Source organism: Leucopleurus acutus (assembly GCF_964270905.1).
Source record: "Leucopleurus acutus genome assembly, chromosome: 9".
Taxonomy (NCBI): domain Eukaryota; kingdom Metazoa; phylum Chordata; class Mammalia; order Artiodactyla; family Delphinidae; genus Leucopleurus; species Leucopleurus acutus.
In genome coordinates this window covers 47,274,796-47,294,825 of record NC_139144.1, presented here as the reverse complement: position 1 = coordinate 47,294,825, position 20,030 = coordinate 47,274,796, and the positions used below count along the sequence as shown (strand labels likewise).

The 20,030-nt window shown below is 40.9% G+C and overlaps 1 protein-coding gene across 2 annotated transcripts in view; it reads right to left on the bottom strand.

The window, feature by feature from the left end:
- Window positions 1–20,030, bottom strand: part of ICA1 (islet cell autoantigen 1) — a 126,053-nt gene that overhangs the window by 21,516 nt on the left and 84,507 nt on the right. For both annotated transcript variants that reach the window (XM_082846763.1, XM_082846764.1), the window contains 4 exons: window positions 6,756–6,853; window positions 4,434–4,486; window positions 1,742–1,804; window positions 1,599–1,640 (listed from right to left, as the gene is read on the bottom strand). In XM_082846763.1, the coding sequence (XP_082702889.1) occupies window positions 1,599–1,640; window positions 1,742–1,804; window positions 4,434–4,486; window positions 6,756–6,853 (256 nt within the window). The remainder of the gene's footprint in view (window positions 1–1,598; window positions 1,641–1,741; window positions 1,805–4,433; window positions 4,487–6,755; window positions 6,854–20,030) is intronic.

Here is a 20,030-nt window from a genome sequence, read left to right as displayed (position 1 = left end):
AGACTGAAATATTTTCCCCCTCCAAAAAATAATTTGCTTAAAAGCACTTTTATTTCATCAAAATATTCTATCCTTAAGCCAAGGGAGAAACATTTTTATGAAAATATAGGCCATGTAATGGCAATCTGCATTAATTATTTGCTTTTTTACTTTCATACCCTGGTGTGATTTCAGTATTTACAAATAAGTAGACATTCTGATAAATATGCATGGACATTCATGAAATACTGCACAGTGTGTTGCCTAGAATGAAAAATTAATAAGGAAAGTGGGTTTTTGCCCTCAAGTTTATATGCCTTAGCCTTGGAAACTTTTTTTTTTTTTTTTTTAAAGCCTTGGAAACTTAGTGCTAGAGTTGTGATGCCTTTCCAATTTTGAAAAAACTTTAACCAATGTCCTGTTTTCCAGAGTTTCCCCTCTCACACTCTGGGAATTAAATCCAAATCAAGCAAAGACTGAGTAGAGAAAATCATCAGCCCTAGGTAACTGGGGCTGGCAGGATGACCTTGGCCCACTTCTAGTCCTGTAAGAAACCTGTAAGACCAGGGCAGACGGTATGCCAGCCACCCAGGGCAAGGGATGCTTTAGAATTTGGCTGAGAATCTCAGGGGTAGGATGGAAAGCAAAGGCTATGACCAAGCTGAACACACTCAATTTCTTGGGATCGCTTAAGACTAAGCATGTCTCATCCAAATCCATAGTTCTGGAATCTCTTGTGGGGGGTTATTTAGTAAATGATTTTAGGTCTGGTGAACTTGGGTGTGGGACCTGGCCAGGCAAGCTTTCCCTATGCATTTAACTAAGGTTCAATGAAGATAAGCACAGTACATCAGCAGGGCAACATTTCTTTCTTTCTTGTTTTTTTAATTAGATTTTTCATTTTTTGAAAATTGCCTAAATGCATAATTTATAATCTATTTATTTATTTTAAAAAATTTATCTATTTTTGGCCACACTATGCGCGGCACGTGGGATCTTAGCTCCCCAACCAGGGATCAAACCCGCGACCCCTGTAGTGGAAGTGCAGAGTCTTAACCACTGGACTGCCAGGGAAGTCCCAGCAGGGCAACATTTCTAGTCCTACCATCTCTGCTTACCGTTTGGAGAGTGTCCCTGTGTCAGAGACGATGAAAGACCCTTTGCATACTTGATCTCCAATCCTGGCAATAACCCAGCAAGACTGTTGCTACTGGCTCCAATTTACAAATGAGAACAACTGAGGCTAAAAGAGTTTAAGTATGAAGCAAGTTACTTAAGGCCATAGAGATCATTTCTAGGAGAACCATATCTAAATTCAGGTCTGTCTGATTCTGAAAGCCATGTTTTTTTTCTACTCCAGCATTCAACCTCTGACATAATAGCTTTTAGCTTTAGTAGTTTGAACATTATGTAATTACACTAAAGATGACAGATCTACACATACTATTTGTGCTTGAGCATATCTGAAGTCACTTATAAAGACAAATGACAGTCACCTAAAAACAATTGCTTGGGAATGCAAAGCTATTCAAAAGATAAAAATTACATTTTCCTGCATGTAACAACAGTATTTAAAATATTAAACAAATTATAACCCCAAAGAAATGCATAAATCTTACCACCTTCCTCGAGTTTCATGTCTAATAGTTCATCTATAGGTTCATTAGAGGAGAAGAAAGAAAAGAAAATTGAGTCATTTTCATTTTGTAAGGAGTTTGAGTCAAATTACTAAAATTGAGTTGTTTTCCTTAATCTAGACTACCTGAGCATGCATTATGTATAGAGCTTTTGTCTAAGGCAGATAAAACACTTTTTCCATCTTCAGCTGTAAATATAACACATGCATTTGTTTATCACCAATTCAGAAAGCTGTGTGTGTTCATATACTAATGCTAAGGTAAATACATGGCTTCAGGAAGAAATGGTATCCACAAACTCACTCACACAGAAGCAGAGGTCCTCAGATGATAATCTACCCAAGCTGCTGGCTCTCCATGAATGCTGAGTTAACAGCCCTGAATCCTTGTTTTGTTTGGTAGAAAACTACATGACACTGATCAACAATTCTCCTTCTACGGACAAATGTGTGACTTAAGTACCAGAAGATCGAGTGACGGTGCGCTAAGGAACCTCAGCCACGTGGGCCTGGCTAAAATAAAAGGGCAGATTACGGGTGAAAGAAGCCAACCTGTAAAGGCGACATTCAGCGTGATTCCAACTATATGACACTCTGGAAAAAGCAAAACTATGGAGACAATAAAAAGATCAGTGGTTGCTAGGAGTTTGGGGGAGGGAAAGTTGAATAGGTGAAGCAACGGGGGATTTTTAGGACAGTGAAAGTACTCTGCATGTGGTGGATACATGGCATTAAACATTTGTGAAAACCTACAGACTGTACAACATCTAATAGAAACTATGGAATTTGAGAGATAATAATACGTCAGTGTTGGTTCATTGATTGTTTACCCTGGCGGGGGATGTTGCTAGCTGGGGTGGCTATGCATGTGCGGGGGGCAGGGCATATATGGGAACTCTTTGTACCTTCTGCCTGATAAAGTGTGTGCGTGTGCGTGTGTACGCACAATATAACGACCTTAAAACTTGGTTTGCTCATAGGTACATTAGACTTTCTACAGGTCCCAGAATAAAGGACAGATCGCACTTCATTATAATGGATTCCATTCTGTGTATATATAAAATAAGGAAATCAACATTTACGATCTCAAAATATTATGCAGCTACCACAAGCAAGTGAACATACGGCACAGAGAGAAAATCTGATCCCCCTGTACTGTCGCATGTTGTATAAATAAACGATCTATATTGATAATTTGAATAGAAATAGAATCAACTGGAGTTTACATTTTTCCCACAAAACTAAAATTTTTCTATTCGATTACTTAGATTCCCACAGGATTCGTGCTGTCAGCCCTGCATGATCCTGAGGCTGTGGATCAATACAGTCAGAGACTCTTACATGGCCAGCCTGCCTCTCTGGCTTCTACCACTTACTCCCTCCGTCAACCTCTAGGACATTGTTCCTCTGACCTTCCCCTAGTCCTCCCTGGCTCACAGTCTTTGCCCAGGCTGTTTCTTTTGCTTTGATAGGTCTTGCAGTAGCCTTGACTTAGCCAGTTCCCCGGTGCCCTCGAACAGGTGAAGTCACCCTAACACACAGGTCCATCGCCCTTGCAGCCCACACCCAAGTTGGAGTTGCCCGGTTACTTGTGTAATTGTTAGGTTACCACCTGCTTCCCCTTTTGACTGTAAGCCCCATCCTGGAAGGGTCCATCACCATGGGCCCAGAGCCCTGTGCTGTGTCCGCCACAGAGGTGGCTCTCAATTAACATCCGCTGAACAAATGAACAAGTACATGAGTAAGTGAAGGCATACAAGCACGAAGGGATGACACGAAGCCAAGCTGTAGAGGCAAAAAAGTGATAGTTTTTTTTTTTTCCCCCTGTTGAAAGACAGATGGGGGAAAAGCAAAGGAAGCAGTAAATGGGAGAAGAATAAAGTAGGTGATGTGGTTGGAAAAGTAGGAAGGAAGACAGAGTGTGAAGGGAAGAGATGGAAGAGAGGGGGAGTTCTAGGGTGTAATCTGCCCCCTCCTGTCTCCTGGAAAGGCTGCCCCAGCAAAGGGCAGAGGCAGATACATTCCAAGAGGGCCAGGCTGAACAGGCGGTTGGGGTAATTTTAGTTCTCTTCCTATTACCTATAAAACTTTCCCCTGCATCTCCAAGAATTTGAGTCCCAGCGAAAGGCTCAGCTTTCCATCCTGAGTTCTGTCACACTTTACCCTACCCCATGCTCCTCATGCGAGAACACACCAGTGAATGAATGGCCTGTAATAGCAGAAGGCAGGAATAGCTGACAAGCCCTTCAAAGCACGCTGTCTGGTCCACCAGTGCTCTGATCCCTCTTCCGACCACACGAGGGTCAGTACGCCAGAGGGATCTGGTGCCACTCAGTACTGAGCAGGCCCAGGAACCACCTGGAAGAGCAGTGTCTGAGCTCTCCCATCTGTTCCCAACCATGACCAATACACACCCCATGACACAGCCAAAATCGAACTCCCCTGATGTCATCATGTAATCTCTTTGCAACCATCTCTACAGCCCAAATGGCAGTTACAACTCGTAATGGTAATAGCAGAAATGTTATCACCTGTTGTAAAAGAAATAGTGTCAATAGTGATGCTCCCCTGACAGGCTGCTGCTGAAATGACTAATGATGCTGTTTTCTAGTTCAAAATATACAACCTCTCTCAATAACGCTATAGGGTCAACAGCACTGATATTTGAAAATTTAAAATTAAATGATAGGAAGCAAATTAATATAGAATTTTCTCAATTGGAAAAAAAGGTCTAGAAGAAGTTTACCAAAAAAGAAAATGAGCTGGCTGTTGTGCAGCAGTATTTCAGAAGCAATTCTAAATAAAAATCGAAACTTACTCTTAAAACTAGAGGATTCCTTGTGCTGGTTTTCATCCTCTAATGAAATTAACCTTAAAATTAAAAAACAAAGTTTAGTAATGTTGTTCTGAAAATGTTATACTTATGATAGAGCCAGATTTTCTGTACAATATCTATTACTGTACGTACATACACACACACAATATGAACATACAGTCATTTACATGCTATATATTTTTGGAAGAAGAAATAAATTTGCTGGCTTTCTTCTGTCCCTGTACTAAAACTGGTAGTAGTATCTTAATGTCTGAATTTAGTTTCATGCCAAGGCACATATTCTGTAAATATCTAGGTGGGCAGTTATGTATAACAAAGATAGATACTTACAGTTATCACTTTAAAAACATAGTTAAAAAACTGATGGACAAGCAGGTGTTTATTCTGATTCGTGGTGTTACAGGAGAGGATACCTCAGGAGGTTAGCTAAATTACATAAGGCTGAAAGCAGGATCATTCTCAAATCCACAAGACTGTTGCCTACTGAACTCTCACTATTCATGGGTAAGATGATGGCACAGATACATCACCACCCTGAGATTCAGCTGGTGCCTCTGAATCCCCCTCCTAGCAAAGTGGTTCACTTTATCTGCCATTTCTGAACAAAATTCTTATTAAATTTCATTGTCATTTAAACTAGTTACTTTTATACTTTTTGAGCTTTAAAAAAGGAAGTACTAAAAATAATGAAGAAATATGAAATCAATTAAAACTAACCACCCAAAACTAATCTTCGGTGGTTCCTCTCTAAGTAAAAGTTAATGCTTTACTTTGATTGCAGTAACATATATGGTGAAAAAAAGGCACCAGAACTCACTCCAGGCCCTGCCTCTTACTATACTAGGGGCCATGGGCAGTCCCTTAACCTCTCTGAGCCCCACTTCCATCATTAACACAACAGGGAAATGCCTATGTTAATTACATGGAGGGTCATCATGAGAATGAGTTGAGATAACATGAATAAAGCACCTGGCATTGTGTTTCACACACAGTAGGTGCTCACTAAATGGTAGCTAGCATCACCATTACTAACAGTAATAGGTTAAATTGCTTCCCCCTCAAATAGTCAATTGTACTAGATTCAGAGCACATTCTATAGCTGTTCCTACAGTGAAAAATTGTCTTTGGTCTGCACTAAAGAAATTTTCTAGTATTTGCTTTAAAATTAAAGAAGGCGGGCTTCCCTGGTGGCGCAGTGGTGAGTCCGCCTGCCGATGCAGGGGACACGGGTTCGTGCCCCGGTCCGGGAGGATCCCATGTGCCGCAGAGCGGCTGGGCCCGTGAGCCATGGCCGCTGAGTCTGAGCGTCCGGAGCCTGTGCTCCGCAACGGGAGAGGCCACAACAGTGAGAGGCCCGCGTACCGCAAAAAAATAAAAAAATAAATAAAATTAAAGAAGGCTACTCTTGGTGGTAAATACTTCCGTCAGACAAAAAAGAGATTTAAAACCTGATTTAGAAACACAGTAAAAATGTAAACCTGTTTTAGCGCAAGATTGTCATCTAAACTTTTTTGTGTGGAAAAGGAAGAACAAATGGAAGTAAGGTAATCTACTAGGTTAGCCAGCTCAAGATTAACCCCATTCCCACGGGCTATGACATCTCAACAGAAAAAGACATAGGTTCACATGTAAACCTCCTCCTTGCTGTATGAGTTGAGGAATCATGCAGCATATATGTTGAAAAGTTCATCTCAGTGTTTAAAAATGACTGGAGGAGGCTTCTCTGTAAAGAGGCAAGAAATGATGATGGAGAGTCATTTCCTGCGCTCAAAGCTGCTCTCCGCTTCACAGAGGAGGAAACAGAAAGTCTGCACGTAGAAACAAAATGTCAAGACCCAACACTTGTGTATCATACCACCTGAGTACTACATGTGTTGTGAGGTAAGCTAATAAGTTATTTCCTTCTATGAGAGAAAAGCCGGGGATTTCCTATCTAGGACAGGATCTTGTAACTGATGGTGACAAAAGGAATAGATGGGGTGCAGAAATCCCAGAGAGCAGGAAGCTGGGTCTGAGGCCAGGGAGTACTGGGGACCTTTGCCCTCTCTTGCCCCAGTCAACTCCTCACAAGTTGCCCTTCCTAAGACCCCAGAAAGGGGTCTCTTCTTGGGATAAGCGAGTCCTGGCCTAGCAGGAATATGTGAGGGGAGGAGTTTGGCCTCAATTTTAGTACATCTACTCAGAGAAGTGAGGAAGTAAAGCAGTCACCCTGTGTCAGAAACCCTGGCAGACTCGGTCTGCGAGGATGGCGGTGGCCTTACCTGTGGGAAGAAAGGTTTGCCAAGAGAAGGAGCCGTGACTTACTGACTTGGTTCCTCCACTGAGGCCTCTGCACTTTCCTGCTGGGCAATCTTCTTCCTTTCTTCTTTCTCAACCAGCTTTTTCATAGGGTCTTGTAAGCTCTTGATCAGGATAATAGGAAAGAAAACAAAAGAAAATGAAAGGTCAATTAAAAACTCAGCTGCCACTGGTCCCAGGAATCAAACCCTGAATTAGAGGTTTGGGGAGGTAACCTTGAACCAAACAAGTGGACAGAAAGGAAATGTTGGATGTTCTCAGACCTATCCAAGAAATACTAGCTTATAAAGGAGAGTTGTTTTGCCACTAGATTTATGTTTTTCCCTTTTGTGATAAGTTATTCAAAAGAAGGCCTTTTGGCTATTGCTAACTTTATGTTCCATCTTTAACATGCAGCTAAGATAAACATTCTGTTCTGCTTGCAGCCCACACACTGACAGAGTAGAAGCTTTCTCTCCCCCGAAGATGAGACAATTTTATTTTTAATTTTGTTTGCTATTTTGCAATATAAAACAGCTTATTTTTTAAAAAACAAGAGGAAACAAACCCTTTTTTTTTCAAACCCAAAATAGTGACTTAACAAATTCTGACAAGTTAACTCCCACGAGTGGACAGAGCAGGTGCGTCCAAATCTTTGTAGGTTAAAAATGGGTGAGAGTCTTTTTTTGGCACATCATTTCTTTGAGCGACTGTTCTTAAAGTTTATTAAATATTTAAGGAAAGGTGTTTTTTTTTTTTTTTTAAAGCAAAAAGTGCCAAGGAACTGTACACCAGTGACAAAGCCTGAAAAAGCAAAACATTCCTGTAACAACTGAATAATGAGCTATATACAAAGATCTCCATTTCTGGCCTAATTATAATACAAACAAAAAAGAAATATCTCAAGATACTTATCCTGCTTATATTCTCAGAACTATTAAAGTCCTCATCCTTTGGGTCTTCACCTCTCTGTTCCTGTCTCCTTCCCATCCTTCACTTTTCTAGTATGACACACACACAGAGGAGGCAATAACTTTTCATATGCCAACTCGGACTGATTACTGATGGCTGACCAGAGGGCTGGTTGAAGATGGTCTGAAGGCTGAGTCTTGGCAGAGTGGAGCTGTGACTGGTTTTGGTGTCTGCCATGGACACTAGATGGACACTGGTGTCACTCTTCCTGCTAGAATAATTTTCCTATAACACCCAGGCCATCACATTACCCTTTTTCTCAAGAACCCATTGTAGTTTCTTATTTCCTTCCATTTCTAGTCTAAACTTCTCCGACCAATTTAAAAGATCTTCTAAAATGTGACCCTATCCTACTCTTCCAGATGCATTCCCGCTAACCTCACATGTCCTTCCGTTCAATTAGGCTTCTCTCCTCACGGTCTCCTGTGTGCTAGTTGCTCCCTTCCTATCTTTGCTCATTCTGCTGCTTTAACCTAAAAAGCTCTCTCTACCTATCTGTCTATCCTCAAAGTCCTATCAGCCTCTGCAAAGTCCAGACCAGTTACTACCATTTTTCATAAAGCGTCATTCACTGAGCATGCCAAATTCAAGAACGTCCTTCCATCTCCAAACTGCACTTACAGTTTTATTAGTATTTCATTATACATATCCTGTATTATGTTTTGTCTTTTAAAAATATTTTTTTAATTAGAAAAGTAATAAAACCACATGTAGAATGTTTGGGAAGTAAAAAAGGAAAAATTACTCGTAATTCCATTTCCCTAAAATAGTTATTATTTTTATAATATTTCCTTTCTGTTTTTTTTTCTTACTCATACGACTTATACAATTGGAATCCTTGTTTGTATAGTAGATATTTTTATAGAGCATTGATGCCCTCTTAACCAATTTAATGTATGTAGATATTTCATAATTAAAACAATTTGAGTGCAGAATATAAAGATTTTATATATCTTAAACATTTAATATTGAATTAAAAATATATAAATGTTTAATTTATATTGCCAATATTCTAAGGTAGGGCTAAACGTTCTCTTTGAATATATGTCCCCTGATTAGGATTCTGACGTATTTTCTTGCTTAAACCACATCCATAAGGCATTGCCATAGTTTTTAATGATTCCCTATTTCTGGACATTAGATTAGTACACTCAGTCAGTACACATAGTGTTTGAGCACATCCCAAGGCCAGGCTGTTTTGGGTGCTGGGGATACATGGTGCACAAGACAGACAAAATCATAAGCTAGTGATGGATCCAGGCAGAGAACTGATATAGGGGGATAGAAGGTGATTGGGTCATAAGGTAGCAGGTAGCAGGAATGTCCTCTCTTAGAAGTGATATTTCAACTCATAGCTAAATGGCAGGAAGGAGCCATCCACGTGCAGCTCAGGAGGACCACGGGCCCCAGGTGCAAAGGCCTAGCGGTAGGAACAGCTTGGCTTGTTTCGGCTGTAGAGTAGTGGGTAACAGGACAAGTCTCATGAGACTGGGATAAAGAGGTCAACAGGGGTCACACAGGGAGAACGTTCCTTTACCCACATTCCTCAATACTTAACATTTTGCCCCCATTAGTTTCCTTATACTCTTTTGCTCTTTCTGTCTCTCTACTGCATGACAACTAAATAGACTCTATGATCCTTGGCTGGAGGGGGAAATGCTATGAAGGACAGCATTGGAACAAATGAAGCAATTGGAATATGGACCATAGTCTTGGTGTTCTTCATATATGTGTGTGTGTGTGTGTGTGTGTGTACACCCAACGGCATCTGGTAAAAGCTGGGCGTGTGTGTGTGTGTGTGTGTGTGTGTGTGTGTGTGTGCATTTTGGAAATGTGCAACCACAAGGAGTAGTTGAACAGATGTCAAGGACTTACTCTTTTCACCTGAGCTGCCAATCATGGCACTCACACACACACTCATACACACCCCACTTCCAGCAGTTTTATTCTCTAAAGAGTGGTCCAGCCCTGGTCAAAGTGAAGCCAGGAGAATTTCCAGAGAAGGCTCCGCCGGCTCCAAGTCTTGCTTTTAGATTCTGTGACGCTTCGCTCAGGCCTCCTGGTTTGCTCAGTTATCTTCTCTCTGCATTTCCTTTGTATCAATCAGCAGTGGCAGGGCCAGGACAGCTGCTCTCAGCCGGCCATGTCTAGCTGCCACAGTGCTCGCCTAAGCCCCTGAGATGCCCTTGACAGCTCCATGGTTATCATCCCTTCTGTCTCTAGCCTGACCTCCCCTCAGAACCACACTCCAGCAGCTCTCAGACAACCCCTTTGTGATGTAAACCACTTATTCCTTCTTTTCAACCCCTGCTCCTGTTGGGCCATTAGCAGGCACTCAATTGTTGGCCCCCTGTCACCACCATCACGGTTAAGTCACTATTGTGCTTCACCAACAGAATGGCTGCAGTTCCAATTGCTACTTTATTATTAATAATTCCTGTGACAATCACTCCTTCCTTCCTTCTATTACCATTGTCCTTAAAACAATTTTGTTGTTGCCACTCAAGAGAGGTGCTGTGTATGCACCTGTTGGTTGATAAATTAATGTACATAAGGTTAAACCGCAAAAATTAGAGCTCTTTAGCTAAGAAATTCAAAGGCTAGGGGAATCATGTGAAAAGCCTTATAAAATCATAAGCAAAATTAATACTGAGCACATGGGCTTGTTTATTAAATATTAGAATTTTGAACTAAGGGGACTCGTGTGTGTGTGTGTGTGTGTGTGTGTGTGTATCTTTACTGAGATATAATTCACATACCACAGAATTCACTCATTTAAAGTGTACAATTCAATGGTTTACAATATAGTCACAGTTGTGTGATCACTAACACAATCAATTTTAGAACATTTTCAGAAGGTGTCTCTTGAAGCAAGAGAGAGTTTTAGATCAAACTAAGCTATATGTTCCTCTACAGAGCAAGGGAAAAAACCCTGCAACACCACATATGGAACTTGTTTCTTACAAAAGATGGTACACATTGAAGATATAAAGAGGCTTAGAGGAACTCTGAAACATTATGGAGGACAAATCATGTCTGCTTTCCTCCTTCAAAATCAGTTCCCGGGTGTGACTGTCAGATACAGGATATTCTACATGGTGAATCACGACGTTTTCCAAGGTTTGATTATAAAGGCCCAACTGGGGGCAGGCGGGTAGAGGTAAATTCTTCAGATTAAAGTCCAAAACTCAGCTGAAAACGCTTAACCCTGTAGCATCCTTAAAAGTCAGAGGTGACAGCATCTTCTGTGTGACGTGAACATCTGCTCAGGCAAAATGAATCTAAGACGCCTGGCTGACTGTGCAGACAAGGCAGCCATCAGATGGAAGTAGTTTGAATCACTGGCTGATGGAAGTCATGTTCAAATCCATGTCCAGAAATAAAACGTCAAAGCATTCTGTTTCTAAACCCCAAACCTTCTAGGCCCTTCATTAAAATTGCTTGGGAAAATCACTATGAATTAGAAGCAATACAACATCATATAAGACTGAAAGGTTCTCTGTGAAGGAGGGAATGTTTTTAGACCAAGTAACCTTTCTCTGTTAAGGCTGCACTGACATGCTAATAGTTTCCATCAATGCTTAAATGGTTTCAGGAAGCACACACACAATATGTAAGATCAGCGTGACAGAGGAAACTTACAGACCGAGCTTGCAAAAGTGTCTTAGAAAGGAAACAGCTTAATATAATAAAGGGAGTTACTACTTCCTGTATTAGGAAAATAAAAGCAACAGCAACATTCATCTGAATGAAAGCAAAACTACTCAGCAAAACAAATTTCACAGGCAAAAGAACAGCAATCAGCCCTCATCTAACGACCTAAATTTAATGTTTAACTTTGACAACTGGGTAACGTTTCCTCTAATCTTTATTACTTTTAATTTTCTTAGGCTACTTCCCATTAATTACACGATATGTATATAAAGGTGCCAAATAATTGTTTATAAAAGGAAATAAAAGTGCTCAAAATAGCACGGCATGGTTAAAAGATGCTGAACTCAGTTGGGTTTGTGTATATTTGTGATTTTATAATTAGTAGCACATGAGGAATAAAAAGCAGAGGCCATGATGATATGTATGAGCCACATAATTTATGGACATTTAGCTCACATGTCCTCCCCACCCATGCAGCTATAAATTTATAAAGGCACTGTACAAGGAACACAAATTAATCTAGGACCAGAAGGTACTCTTGAATTCTACTGTAGAACAAAAAAGTTAAACAGTAAAACTACAGAAAAATAAACACAATCTATTCTTTAAAATAAGATGGAGACTTCCCTGGTGGTGCAGTGGTTAAGAATTCGACTCCCAGTGCAGGGGATGCGGCTTCGATCCCTGGTCAGGGAACTAGATCCTACACGCATGCCGCAACTATGAATTCGCATGCCACAACTAAGACCCGGCACAACAACAACAACAAAAAAAAAGATGGAAAATTAGTACTGGGAAGGCATCATAGTGTACTAGAAAGAGATGGACTTCGGAAATAGTTCACGTAGTGCTGTGCCCTGGTAAAGGGTCTTCACCCCCGGGAGCCTCTCTTTACCCATCAGAACAAAGGAGACAAGTAAACCATCCTTGGGACATTGTGAGGATTAACTGAGATAATGTCTTTGCAGAGTACCAAGCTCATAGTAAGCACTCAAAACGTGCTTTCTTATCAATGACTTTTAAAGATCTAAAAGGAATTAGATGTCTTAAGGGCTCATTTTGTGTTACGTACCGCATTCCATGTTTCATACATCTCTCAAAACCCAGATAAACACTGTCCTTCCGGATTTTCTGACATGGACATGGAGATCAGGGGAGGTGAAGTAATTTGCTTAAGGCCATTCAACCATTAACAAGGAGAAGCAATATTTAAATCCAGGTCTTTACAATTCTACAACTAGTTAAGAAACTGTATTGAAGAGCCAGGCCAAGAATATTTACTGAATTCCCCTTTCATATGAAGTGCCAAGGAGATGGAGGGGGCTTCATTTCAAATTCTAAAGGAAGGGCCATGGTATTCGAAGACTGACATATAAAAGGTGCTTCTCGCCTTCAAGCAAATACTTGGAGGATATGGGGAGGGGGAAGGGTGAGCTGTGACAGGGCGAGAGAGAGGCATGGACACATATACACTACCAAACGTAAGGTAGATAGCTAGTGGGAAGCAGCCGCATAGCACAGGGATATTGGCTTGATGCTTTGTGACTGCCTGGAGGGGTGGGATAGGGAGGGTGGGAGGGAGGGAGACGCAAGAGGGAAGAGCTATGGGAACATATGTATAACTGATTCACTTCGTTATAAAGCAGAAACGAACACACCATTGTAAAGCAATTATACCCCAATAAAGATGTTAAAAATAAATAAATAAATAAAATAGCCAGGACATGGGAAAAAAATACTTTAAAGTGCTATTTTTAATTGAAAATTTATAGCTGTACTTTTTTTTTTTTTTTTTTTTTTGCGGTACGCGGGCCTCTCACCGCCGTGGCCTCTCCCGCTGCGGAGCACAGGCTCCGGACGCGCAGGCTCAGCGGCCATGGCTCACGGGCCCAGCCGCTCCGCGGCATGTGGGATCTTCCCGGACCAGGGCAAGAACCCGTGTCCCCTGCATCGGCAGGCGGACTCCCAACCACTGCGCCACCAGGGAAGCCCTATGGCTGTACTTTTTAAAGGTGGCGATTCTGCTTTCTCTACCCTCCTGCCTCACAGCCAGAACACCACCTGAAAAAAGTGCCACAAGGCAGAGTGAAAGAAGCATAAGCATCCCTGTTTCCAGATCTACCATGTACTGAGCATGTGTCCTTGGGCAAATTACTAGACCTTTCTGAGCTTCAGTTTCCTCATTCAAAACATGGAAACAAGAACAACTATGCCCACTTCCCCAAGGCTACTTTGAGGATTAACTAAAATATATGCACTTTCTATATGTCAATGCTGAACCTAACGTATTATTCATTATAAGACCCAACCTTGGTAAATTAGAGTCCCACGTACCATGACAAATTCTTCTAGACATTATTGCACTTCACCCTTAGCAGAACGCCTGGCATAAAGTAACTACGCACACAATGCTAATATTTTTTCCTTTTCCCTCAAGGAAGAGGTGGAAAATAAGAAGAGGTGGTGAGGAGAGAAGCATCTTACTGTTGTGAACAGGGCCTGGGCTACCAGCTGCCCTGAAGAACCAATGTCAGTCATCAAGGATGAATGGATGACCAGCCACGCTTGGGTGTGTCCCCATCCAATCTGAAATACCTCAGATTTCAGTGGTAGCCACGGTCAGTCTCTCTACCGCTCCTCTCCCAGTGACCTGGATGCAGCCCAGTTTGCTGTTGGCAATGATCTGGCCTGGAGCAGCTTGGGGAAAAACATCATTCTGCTAAATGCTGTGTAAAGTAAAGACACTGAGAAAAAACTTGAAAGTCTAAAAGGATATTCTGGATGTTCACCATGAGTAATTGCCATGTTGGGACTGGCAACTAAAATTGCATTGCAGGGATATTTACCCAATTTTCATAAAAACTATTATGGCTTTATTTTCAAAGCAAGTAACTACAGATCCATGTGGCTTGTCGGTAAATGTTCAAGTGATTAACTGAGAAATGGGGTGGGTGGAAGAAGGCTGTGAGGCATACGAATTTGAGAAAAACAAAATTTAGAAAGAGATGTTTTTTGAACTGTTAGAGCTAAAAGCATTTGAGTCTGTAGAATGATGTTCCATATAACAGTGCTAAGTCCTAGACCCCAGGAGAGAGAGGAGGGAACAGTGGCACATCCATTTCGATGGTTATTTTTGAACATGCACAGTTAGGTTTTCAAATTCAGGTTTCCTTAGAGTTAAAATCTTGGCACAGACCAAGAGCCACTTGCAAAGCCAAAGTGCATTTTTTAGAATTAGCCCTGTTACAGGGGTGGGACACCCTCTTGCTTTTCTGGGGTGCAGGCCGGCCCTGCCCTCTCCTATCCCTGGTGGGAATGACCTGAGCCCAGACCAGGGTCTGCAGGGCAGAAAGGCTGCCAGAGCGTCTGGGGGAGCAGGGAGGGAGGAGGTTGGGTTTCCCTGGGCAAGGTTAGTGAGACCTCCTATTCCACTGCCATAAAACCTTGCCTGTGCAAAACTAATAACCTAGGGTGAAAATGGTGCATAAGAAAGTAACTGAAGCTGGGCTCCAGAACCTGACAACCACAACAAACCCTTCTGTATCGATACCGCCAATGGCTGTCTTCTGGATCCACTAACAGAATGTTTAATAAGTCCATCCCTCCCCCACTCCCCCCCGCCCATGGAGCACCAAGGCTGCCACAGTCACAACCACCACCACCACACGGCTGGGCAGTGACAGAGCTAGACTCAGAGCCAGATCTGGCTGGCTCCAGGGCTTGTGCTCCCACATGCTTTGATTTATCCCATAACCAGAGTCAAAAACCGGCTTTCCTCCCCAAGACACTGCAGTGGGGCACATCACAGGACTACACTCTGCTACTGACCACTGCCATTCAATATAGGTCCTCATCTCTTCACAAATACCAGTGCAGAAGGACATGCCTTCCCTTCAACCAGCCCCCAGGGAGCGTGTCCACGTCTTCAAAGGGCCCAATGCTCACTTCTCTATAAAGACATCCAACTCAGCGCATATGCCAGCACATCAGATAGGGGAGAAAAGGCCACTGGTACCAACAGAATTTTAGACTTTCCAATGAAAAGCCACTTGACTCCTGAGGGCTATTTTTTTTTTTTTCTTAAAAAAATTTTTTTTTCCTGGTGCCTGTTCTGGATATGTGGAGAAATGTGTAAGTAAGCGACATCCTGAAAGGATGAAGCAAACAAGACCACATCTGAAGGCTGGTAATTTAAGACAGGTACTACTTTCCTATAGACAGCATTTCTTTTCGTTTTCTTCCAAAAAAAAAAAAAAAAGTTTTAAACTCTTAGTCTAAATTACTTTCTCTAAAAAAGCTTTCAAGATAGGGCTAGTCACATTCCGTTCCTATCCCCATGACTTGATAATTTCTACCATGTAAAAGACATTCCCGAATGAGGTGGAATCAGTATAAAATTAATACACTAATGATAATTCATGCAAAATTATATGTTAGTAGCATTGTAATGAACCAATAAATATTTATTGCTTGAACATATGAGATTAGGGAATTGCTTCTTTTATGGGAAACCACTCAAAAGATAGTCTTTCAACTTTCAACTTGAGCTGTTACAATTATTAGATTAACAATTTTTTTGTTAACTTTAAATTTCAAGGCTAAATTTTCCATAAAGTTAAAATGCTACAAAAATGTATTTATCATGAAATTAGAATGATGAAGGAATATGTCAATAAATGTAGAATCAATATAGTCAGGCCTGAATAAAAATGTAATAGCTGTTGTCACATAAAATAGCACCACAAAATATTCCTAAAATGTCAAAATCGTCACTTGGAAAAATTTCAAGTTGTGTGAGGTGAAGACTCAATTCACTTTTATAATAAAAATATTATACAAGAAAGAATTACACATATTTTCTAGAGAAAGGCTCATTAGAAATAAAACGAACTTCTGGGACACGAGTTATATCCCTGTAATTCTGCAGCAAAAGACTCTTCCCTCCAAACAGGATGCACTGAGTGTTTAACACATTAATTATCAACCTTCATCAAGCATAAAACTAACAGTCAGGAAATACAGCTGCAATAGCACAATTATCAACACACTCAGACTACGCCCCACAGCAAAGAAAGCAAATGGGTTGCTTTTCATTAACAGAGCTTGGCACACCTCCCCAAAGACAATGTTTTCTTTCCAGCCAGCATCCCAAAAGGCATTTAAGGGGCTATTTGCTTAGGTAAATCCAAAGAACAAGTAAACCATGAAAATATTTAATTAAATTTCAAAATATTCATTATTAATATACAGTGCCACTCATATATATACATATGTGTGTACACATATGTATACCTATATGTATTGAAAGATGATTTGATCAAGCCAAAATCTTTTATATAAAAGACTTGTATTTTTAAAACATTATTAGTGCAAGAACGTTGGTAAGTAAGGTTATAGTCCATGCTTGACTGTGATACATAAGGTATTCATGGTTTTCGTTCTCATAGTTTGTGGCATACAGTATGATATGCAACGCGCCTCCATCTGTGCAGTAATGGGCTGAGTGATAAGTGTTCTATGACACGGGTTTGAGTCCATATAAAGAAAGTAATTAGCTACTAGCTTCAGATTCTAATATAACATGTCATCACTGAAAGCCTAGACGAATAGCATTCTAAAGAGATAATAAAAGCATAGTTTATTTGGTTTACTTCTGGACACTTAACATCCTTAACATTATTATAATCTTATTACACCTTAACAGATGTATTATTACTCCTACCAAATTTATATTACAATTGAACTATAAACTGTTCCTTAAACCATAATTTAAGGAAGGCTTGGGGGATGTAAAAGGCAATGGGTAGGGGCTTCCCTAGTGGCGTAGTGGTTGAGAGTCCGCCTGCCGATGCAGGGGACACGGGTTTGTGCCCCGGTCCGGGAGGATCCAACATGCCGCGGAGCGGCTGGGCCCGTGAGCCATGGCCGCTGGGCCTGCGCGTCCGGAGCCTGTGCTCCGCAACGGGAGAGGCCCCAACAGTGAGAGGCCCGCGTACTGAAAAAAAAAAAAAAGGCAGTGGGTAATCATCTGCCCAAAATATTTGGAATTATATCTGAAGCACTGCCATCAAACTTTCACTAAATTCCCTGCCCAGAAAGCCTCTAGCATAATCAGCTTGGTTCTCTCTGCAGGAAAGATACCACAGCAAAATTTAAGGAGTCATATTTTCTTCAGCACAGAAGGCCAGGGATACACACAGGATTCTTCTATGCTTGTGGCACAACTTCAATTTCATGATTTTATACTGTACTTTATATGCAATTAACTCAAATCTGAACCTCTTTAAAACTGTATCTGAGATAGGCATTATCTCATCTTCCATCTGGCCAACTTGTGTTATGTACAGTTGTCTTTCAAATGACTGATAACCTTTGTATTCATTATAATATAAACTCTGACACACATTTATGCCCTAAAACCTAACACTTGCTGCCTTACCAAAGGTTAATCCATGGGATTCTGCTCAGGCCTGTGTAAGAAATGTGAGTAGTGTGAGTTATAATAATTTTAATCAATCTGCCTTGGTCGGGATAGCTGCTTCCTAAGGCGCCGAAAGCAGCAGTAAATCACAGAGAAGGCATGGGGTCCTTACCAACAGCTGTAACATAGCCAGTGTGATAAGGAAGGCTGCGGGTTCGCTGTGTGCGGAACATCTGGCTGGACCAAGGACGATGCACAAGAAATAAAAGGTCCGTCCCCTCAAGTGCTTATAGTTCAACTGTTTACACTATGCAGCATGTCAGCAAGCACCAGTGAAAGAGTAAGTGACCAGCTGACAAGGGGATCAGGAAAAACAAACTCGATGGCCAGGGTATCTGTCTGGGGTCAGGTCAGGTACATAACAAGGTGAGGGGACTGTCTTGCGTTCCTCTTGGGACCTCCAATTAAAGGGTCATGGTCTTAAAGTGTTTCTGTCTTAGTACTTTTGTAGGTGCAGTGACATTATAAGCATCTCAAAATCAAAGAGGTGTTTTAAGGCAAAAGAAAAAAGAAAAATCTTCTTAATGTTTTGTCAAGCAAAGTGACGAGACCTACTTACAAACTGCCTGAAAAATTAAAAGGAAGGTAATTTCAAGGTGAAGTTTAACTAGTTCTTTCCTGGTCTCTTCCTTTCAGAGATACGACCTGGCAACAAAGCACCCTGTGTTCTGTCACCATTCTGAAAATCCTTTTAGAACCCAAATCCCTTCCATATCTCGATATGTATTCACCCTCAGCAACCATTACAGAGCAAAGTGACTCCACCTTCAGTTGTAATACTGAGAACCTGACATTTTGCATGTATTCCTTTTGGGTTGAGAAATCATTGAGTTTAATGTTGCTTCTTCAATTAGAAAATATGACTGCAGTGTTAGGAAAAAATCATATTCTATATTGGATGGTACTCACAGAATAAAATGATATTTGTTAGAAGTAAGGGAAGAAAGGAAAATGCCTTCTTAAGTGAGTATATTTTAAGTTAATAAGTAAAAAGTAATAAAGTGTACTAGACTTGCACAACTTTCTCTTTAGCAACGTCAAACAAGTATTTTAAAGGAGCAGCGCCAATCATTAGGCTCAAGTTCACCGCAATTCATCTCCCAGTAACAAGTACCAAGGTTGAACCTGTGTTTTTGGATGGCTGTGGCTTATTGTTGTATTGAACACTGATGTGGTAAAAAAGACCCTACTAGGGGGCATAATTCTCTCTTTGACATTTAGAGTCTGTTATAATAATGATGCTTGCTTCAACAGACATTGCTGGTGATAGAAACAAATCTTTACTTTTTATGAGATTTTCTAACGGCCTCTCTAGCTCTCATACCTTTTTTTCTTAATGTAATATTTATTTATTTTAATTTTTTTTACATCTTTATTGGAGTATAATTGCTTTACAATGGTGTGTTAGTTTCTGCTTTATAACAAAGTGAATCAGTTATACATATACATATGTTGCCACATCTCTTCCCTCTTGCGTCTCCCTCCCTCCCACCCTCCCTATCCCACCCCTCCAGGCGGTCACAAAGCACCGAGCTGATCTCCCTGTGCTATGCAGCTGCTTCCCACTAGCTATCTATTTTAGTTTGGTAGTGTATATATGTCCATGCCTCTCTCTCGCTTTGTCACAGCTTACCCTTCCCCCTCCCCATATCCTCAAGTCCATTCTCTAGTAGGTCTGTGTCTTTATTCCTGTCTTACCCCTAGGTTCTTCATGACATTTTTTTTTCTTAAATTCCATATATATGTGTTAGCATATGGTATTTGTCTTTCTCTTTCTGACTTACTTCACTCTGTATGACAGACTCTAGGTCTATCCACCTCATTACAAATCGCTCAATTTCGTTTCTTTTTATGGCTGAGTAATATTCTATTGTATATATGTGCCACATCTTCTTTATCCATTCATCCGATGATGGACACTTAGGTTGTTTCCATCTCCAGGCTATTGTAAATAGAGCTGCAATGAACATTTTGGTACATGACTCTTTTTGCATTATGGTTTTCTCAGGGTATATGCCCAGTAGTGGGATTGCTGGGTCATATGGTAGTTCTATTTGTAGTTTTTTAAGGAACCTCCATACTGTTCTCCACAGTGGCTGTATCAATTTACATTCCCACCAACAGTGCAAGAGGGTTCCCTTTTCTCCACACCCGCTCCAGCATTTATTGTTTCTGGATTTTTTGATGATGTCTAG